Source organism: Trachymyrmex cornetzi, unplaced genomic scaffold (assembly GCF_001594075.2).
Source record: "Trachymyrmex cornetzi isolate Tcor2-1 unplaced genomic scaffold, Tcor1.1 scaffold576, whole genome shotgun sequence".
Taxonomy (NCBI): Eukaryota; Metazoa; Arthropoda; class Insecta; order Hymenoptera; family Formicidae; genus Trachymyrmex; species Trachymyrmex cornetzi.
The window spans coordinates 100,152-108,021 of NW_017299889.1; the positions used below are offsets into that span (position 1 = coordinate 100,152).

Genomic DNA, 7,870 nt, shown 5'->3' on the forward strand with positions numbered 1-7,870 from the left:
CATTATAAATAACTATTATTATATAGTATTATTGTATATATATATATAGTATTACACAGTAAATGTAATATAATATTAAGTGTATAATATGTATATATAGTAATATAACACACACACACATATATATATATATTATATATATAAGTATATATACAACACACACACGCGCGCGTTAAACATGAGCATGTATGAGTATAATTAGGATTTCTCACTCTTTAAATATAAATATTTTAGTATTTATTCTAAGGCAATTCTTTCACAAAAATTATTTCCATCGCTTCTACTAATTAGAAGGAAAAAAGTCGCACTTTCAATTAACTCGTACAATATTCTAACAAAAATAAATATACTTGAAAATCAATATACTTTATTAAAAATAAAGATCTGAAACTGAAATTAATATTGTGTTAATTATGAAAGAGAATTAATTGTTAAATAATTTGATTACAGAGAAAACTTAATTAAGAATTGAATCCTTATTATTTCAGCAAATATATCCTATTATGTAACAAATAAAAAAATTTCTTAAAATTATCGTATAAAGATATTTTATAGCCACGCAATCCGTCATGTTTACTATCATTTAATCGTTAATAATCATCGATACTAACACCTGTTACAAAACATACTTCCTCCTTAAAACATCTACTTTCCGTTCATCAGTTTCGCATAAAACTATCTTAAATTCCAGAACAAACTTTATAAGTGACTTATACATGCTGCATAGATATCTGAAACTTCGTGTTACTGGACAGTTATCCGTGAACATAACGTAGGCAGGAGTTTACTAAACCAAATCTGCTGTGGTAAGCACAACGAAGGCCAAACTGGGCATAGTGATGCGAATCGCATCGACGCGCGATCCTGCCAGCATCTCAGAATGCATACTGGGCGCATAGACTATTAACTGCTCTGGAATATTCATCCAGATCCTGGCGTCTACGGTGACTGGCGTGTCTACAAAGTTGACTATAAGCGCCATGACAGATGCATCGTTTGTCGCCATACTCCACTCCTGAAACATTCTCGGTGATAGAACAATCGAAACAGTACAACGCAGTCTCCAGAGAACCCCGCTTGAAGAGCTTTCTTTTCAAACGCGACAAAGATTTGAATATATTATAGTGGGACACGACCGCGACTTTTTGTGCCACTAAATTCAGAGTCCTATAATTGCTATTTACCACGTCACATTGCTGATATAAAGAAGCCCGCACTGATGCTGTCGTTCCTTTGAAAACGTTCTCTCCGGATCAATTTTAGATAATATTTGTAAGTGCGTGAAAATCGAAATCCATTTGATAATATAACGCTTACCATATAGAATATCTAATGCTCATCCCCACGGCATATTGGCTTTTTCTTTCTTTTTTTATAAAAAAAAGAAGCCTTTTTTAATTGTGAAGATAAATTATGGTTACTAATTTAAAGATAAATAATTGCGCGTTATACAAAGTTCTGGAAGTAAAATTTAATACTTTTAATAAAAATATAACAAAAATTTTAATTGAATAATATTTTTCAAATTAAATTAAGAATTTTAAGAAATGATTACGTTAAATATATTTTATTAATTAAATAGCACTTTTTATTTGATATAATGATATTACAAATATCTGATACATTTGGAAATAAAATAGTGTATTTATGGATATCAAATCTGTTTAGACACACGACTTTGTCCAGGTTTATCTTCACTCGTGACACGTGTCAGGTCCAACAATACATCCGATAGGGTCCTTGGTTTCTGCGTACGTAAAATTCCTATCGACCATACCGATCTCGTTGCCGTTGTAAATCACGCTTACGCCGAGTAAAACCGTCGCCAACACGGAAACCTGATCGGTCCGTTTCTCGCCCAATCTGGAAGCCGCTCGATGATTGTCATGATTGTCCACCACCCAATTCGCGACGTACGGTGAATCGTTAGGTATATTGTTCTTGTTGTATATTATTCATCCATCGATTGATGAGACATTTGAAGTCAGCCGCGCTAGACTTATTGTTCAAATAAAAAATGAATGTAAAATTAAACATGTTCGGGCTTGATTTGTATACAACGCAAAGTTTTATGTCGATCTCGGTCATCATTTATTATAAATCATTTTTGCATTAACCGTTGAGTGATTATCCAGTACTCCAGGACTTCATAAGGCTCGAGAAAATTTCCCGTGTAAATATGATCCAGTTTTGTGATCATCATCCAGCATTGCCGGTATGTTTTTTCGAGGCTTGTCTAGATAACATGCATTCTCAAACAAATGGCTGATAGCATCAGTGCGAAAACTCCGATCCAGCCCGAAACTCAGTTTTTTATTTCACGTTGCAATGCAACGCTACGATAGTTGAGATCCGCCTGAGCAACGTTGAACTGATGGAGATAGTATTGTTACTGTGCCGAGTTCCATTCCCAGGCGAAGCATCGGACGACACTCAACCAGTTGTTCGGTGGCTTCCTAGTGTCGTTCACTATTCGTGAGTCACGCCAGACTCGTCGTAGGACTTGATCTGTTGAACGCTTTTTCCTAACTATTCGTGCTCGTAAGAGCTGTAGTTTGGCGAAATTGAGAATTACTTTCAACCCGAGGGACTTCACCTTCTCCTTGAATTTGTCAAAGTCAGCTAAAGTACCATAATCCTTGTCGACGTCGGTATAATTAGTAACGTCGTAGCTAAATTCAAACTGCAAGCTGGTATAAATCGGTGACAGCCATAGCGCATCAGCCCAATGTCCGTGATATGCTCCAATCTATTCGTGATACTATTCAAATCTCCTATACTATCTCCATCACTATCCTCGAAACTTCTCGAATAGACTAGATATACCAAATTGTTCTTGAACCAATTCTTGTCCGCTCTTTCGATCGACGCGGAAGTTATTAGAACAATCAACGTTACAATGAAAATACATAGGCGAAACATAATAAATGACTAATTCGATTGTTGATTCTGATGCGATTTTATGCTGTATACGCGACGACTTTTTTAAAAAGTTATAACAATGAATACATTGTTGGAATTATTATTTTTATTTGATAACCTTGTGTAACTGCAAATAATTGCATCGTAGAATTACTGATACCGACAATTTACATTTTTTTACGATAATATCAAGCTAATCTGGTATCAGATAGCTTCTCTCTTTTATCACTGTTTTTATAATATCAAAGAAGCATCGTAATCATAATAAAAATATTTATTATGTCTAATAAAAATTTATAATTTATAATATAAATAGATGTATTGTTAAAACTTGTGATATAAATATAAAGAATAAGAATATACATTACAATTATAAATTGGGCCATTTTGGATTTTATTTCGCAAAAATGCAATTTGGTAAAAATAAAATGTGAAACATTTTATATGAATAAATTAATTTATACAAATCCATAATATGAAAAAGTTATATGCTTTAATACTAAAAAAAGAGAATAATGTGCTTTAATATTACGTAGAAAGAATAATTAAAATATTTTGCGCTTTTGACATACCGTAAGTTGATAGTTATTTTTATTTAAGTCCATCATGGCAAGTAATTAAACAAATGTGCTTTATTAAGAAAAATTGGAAGTCAGAAAATTAAATTAATATTGAAGTAGCGACAAAGGAAAAGTAATTATTAAGACAACGAGGCTGAGTTTAAAAGCCAATATAAATATTGTTTTTGCATTGATTTATACTATTTTATATACTGGAGGACAATAAAAAAATTATTCTTAATTTGATTAAAATAAAATTTATTCGGTTGAACGAAAATGTGCATTTTGTAGATACATAGATGAGCACTAATTACTAATTGATAAATGCTGTTGCGATAATTTTTTTGCATTTAATAGTAACACGATATCTAATGGCAACAAGTTTATTTTTAATCGCTATTGTCACAAAATACATTTCCTTCGAAAATTTATTCTCGTATTTACACAAGACACAATCTGCCTGCAGAAAAAATACTTATGCTTAATGTATCCAAAAATTTGCTTTACTTAAGAGTTTTTTTCATTAACACGAGATAAATAAAAATTTAATCGATCAAATCTGCTGTGACAAGCACAACAGAAACCGAACCAGACAGACTGAAGGTAGCCATATTAACAGGCGATCTTAGAAGTAGATTGGAACCCTCACTGGATGCGTACACCATCAACTGCTCCGAAATATTTAACCAGGTTGAAATATTAACGATGACCGTCTCCGTATCGCAGAAGTTCACTATGAGGACTACGATGGATGTTTCGTTTCGTCGTATCACCCCTAGAACATTTTCGGCGACAGAACAATTGTAACAGTATAACGCAGTCTCCAAAGTGCCCTGCTCGATAACGGACTTCTTTTTCAGTTGTGTTAAGCGCTTAAACACGTTATAATGAGAGTAGAGCTCGGGTTTTTGCGCCTTTAAATTCAAGGATTTATAATTCTCGTTCACCGGAAGCCACGTTGATTCGTTGATAGAGAAACCGGCGCTGGTGCTATCATCCCACTGGAAAGGTGTTCTTTCTGGATCTCGCGATTTTAGATAATATCTGAAAACGCGATAATATGTATTATTAATCAATAAAAGTATACATCTTGAATATAATTAAAGTAATTCATATTAAGTAATACAGTTCTTTCGAAATCCAGATTTATTATAACAAAATCTAAAAGATAGCACGATTATACATATATGTATAATAATAATAATTTAATTTAATCATTTTTTGTCGAAATAGATAATCAGTTCATAATTTTATATCAGGTTCTACAATAGAATGGCCATTCTAGAGTTTTCCAAAAATTCTAAAGAAAAAAATTTGCAGGTAAGCAGCTATGTTACGACACCGTTTGTGCGAGTCAGAAATTTGACGGTCGGTCAAGTCTACGAATTCCGGGTGATGGCGGAGAATCAGTATGATACGTCGGATCCAGCGACGACAATCGATCCCATTAAGGCGCGACATCCGTTCGATCCTCCGGGATCTCCGCCATCACCCGGAATTCGTAGACTTGACCGACCGTCAAATTTCTGACTCGCACAAACGGTGTCGTAACATAGCTGCTTACCTGCAAATTTTTTTCTTTAGAATTTTTGGAAAACTCTAGAATGGCCATTCTATTGTAGAACCTGATATAAAATTATGAACTGATTATCTATTTCGACAAAAAATGATTAAATTAAATTATTATTATTATACATATATGTATAATCGTGCTATCTTTTAGATTTTGTTATAATAAATCTGGATTTCGAAAGAACTGTATTACTTAATATGAACTACTTTAATTATATTCAAGATGTATATTTTTATTTCAAGTAAAAGCCACTTTAAGATAAATGATTTGTATTAAATTAATTATTAGTAAACAAAGTCATATAAATCCTCGTAATAATAATCTAAATATCTGTACGTCTAATGTGATATATACATATATATGTATATATATATATATACACATATATATAAATATATAATTTTTACGATAATATTTTTTACATAATTTTATTAATCAAAACATTTCTATATTCCAAACAATATAAAATATAAAAATCAAAGATTAAAAATATAATAGATTTCATTTAAATCTATTATATATTACGTCGTAATGATACGATTCTATTTAAATTTATTGTTTTATTGTGGCAATACCTGTCCTCTCCAGCACCGCATCCGGCAGGATCCACAGTTTCGGCGTATGTAAAATTTCTATCGAGCATACCGATCTCGTCGCCATTGTAAATCACGCTTACACCGGGCAAAACAGTTGCCAACATGGAAAGTTGATCGGCCCGTTTCTCACCGAATCTGGTAGCCGCGCGATGATTATCGTGATTTCCCGTCACCCAATTCGCAACATATTCCGTACCTTTAGGCATGTTGTTTATCCAACGATCAATATTATGTTTGAAATCGGCCGCGCTGGACTTGTTATTTAGATCACTAATGAACACGAAGTTGAACGGCACCGTTGAACCAGACTGATAGTACTTTATAGTGAGATCGAAGTCTGCATAGGCCTCGGTCAGGATCATCTTCGTGTCACCCGTCGAGTGACTGTCCATCAACTCCCTCCAAGTCTTGAGAACCTCGTAAGTTTCGGGAAGATTTTTTGTGTAAATGTGATTCAAGTAGTCGTAATCATCGCTTGGTACGTCTAAGTTACTTAACGGTTCATCCAAGAATTGATCATTCTCATACATATGATTGATCGCATCAATGCGAAAACCTTTTACGCCCAGATCCATCCAGAATACCAACACTTTTTTCATTTCTTCTCGCAGCTTACTATTACGATAATTGAGATCTGGCTGTCCAGCAGCGAACTGATGCAGATAATACTGCCCTCGTATTTCGTTCCATTCCCAGGCAGAGCCTCCAAAATTACTCAACCAGTTGTTCGGTGGTTTAGCAACATTATTTTCATATGTTGCGTTACGCCATACATAGTATTCGTCGTAGGGTTCAATACGGTGGACACTTTTGATAAACCATTCATGTTGATTAGAGCTGTGATTCGGCACGAAATCAAGGATTACTTTCAGCCCAAGGGATTGTGCCTTCTGTACGAGTTTTTTAAAATCATCTAAGGTGCCGTACTCTGGATTGATATTGGTAAAATTAGAAACATCATAGCCGAAATCTTTCTGTGGACTGGAAAAGATCGGTGACATCCATAACGCATCGGCGCCAATGTCCTTAATGTGCTCCAACTCATTCGTGATACCGTTCAAATCGCCAATGCCATCGCCATTACTGTCCTTGAAGCTTCTCGGATAGATCTGATACACCAAACTGTTCTTATACCAATCCTTATCCGCTTCCTGGACCGCATTCGAGCCGGCCAGAACGATCAACGCCGCGATGAAAATACACGAACGAATCATAGTGACTGATTATTTTGATTGCTTACTCCAGTTGCTTTTATATCAAGTGACAAACTTCTGAAAAATTTGGAAACATGTTGTCATACTATCGATAAGCTGGTTATGTTTGACCGCACCTAAGAATTATCAACTGATAACGATATTCTTCGCAATAACATTCATATCAAGCAATATCAAATAGTTTCCTGCACAATTACGAAATTACTCCATTACTATAATCTTTACATATGCAGACTTATGAAATAGGTTAATAAAGAAACAAAAAAGAATATAAGATAAAAATATAAAACGAACCAAGTGATTACGTGATACGTGAACATCACTGCGTACATAGGCTACGGTCCGATTCTCTTCTTAAACGTTTTGCATAAGTGAAGTGATGTCCCGGATTTTTTTAATTTACACGCTCATGGTGACCGTAATTTGGAGAAATGATTTGTACTATATGGGAAACGTAAATTATTAATTTCATAGTAATAAATACTTACTTATGAAGATATATTATCACACTCGATCTACACTTGGTCGCATAACATACATTTTCGTGGCAATTACGAATATGTTTCACTTGCGACTGTTACACAGACTTCTATATGTTACACTAGAATGGTAACTCCCACTTTTTTCTTATGTAAAAGTGTTGCCTGCGCGAAGTGGATGCGCAGAATAGGAACCTCAAAGTAGGAGAGAAACACCAACAGAGTGACCCAGCCTCTGTGATTAATTCAAAAGTACATAGAACGTCATTCTGCGTATGTGTGGATCTTATTTTGCATATGTCATACGTACTTTTTGACAACAATTAAAGGGACGGAATTAGCAAGTAGTATATAAAAGTCTGTAAACTGTCAAGAATAATGTTATAGGGAAATAGTGTCAACATACACTATATAAATAGTGTAAACATTTACTTATAATAAATAAATATATCTTTATATTTAGTAAATATTTAGTTGACTATACAAACAAATGATTTATTAAAATTTAGTACATTTTTCATCGTAT

General features: G+C 33.9%; 1 protein-coding gene and 1 pseudogene across 1 annotated transcript; both read right to left on the reverse strand.

Moving 5' to 3' along the window:
• Positions 1-787: 787 nt before the first annotated feature.
• LOC108766218 (alpha-glucosidase-like) lies at positions 788-2,922 on the reverse strand (annotated as a pseudogene).
• Positions 2,923-3,829: 907 nt separating this feature from the next.
• On the reverse strand, positions 3,830-7,241 carry Hbg2 (alpha-glucosidase). The gene is made up of 3 exons (XM_018515381.1): positions 7,160-7,241; positions 5,631-6,922; positions 3,830-4,526 (listed from the first exon to the last, which is right to left on the reverse strand). The coding sequence occupies exons 2-3, from the start codon at positions 6,863-6,865 to the stop codon at positions 4,028-4,030; spliced, it is 1,734 nt and encodes a 577-aa protein (XP_018370883.1). The 5' UTR covers positions 6,866-6,922; positions 7,160-7,241; the 3' UTR covers positions 3,830-4,027.
• Positions 7,242-7,870: the final 629 nt, after the last annotated feature.

Excerpts from the sequence above, each read along its gene's own strand:
- Hbg2 (XM_018515381.1), bottom strand. The coding sequence starts at position 6,865 with ATGATTCGTTCGTGTATTTTCATCGCGGCGTTGATCGTTCTGGCCGGC. Across the intron at positions 4,527-5,630 it reads TGCGGTGCTGGAGAGGACAG|ATATTATCTAAAATCGCGAG; the intron begins GTATTGCCACAA and ends TCGCGTTTTCAG.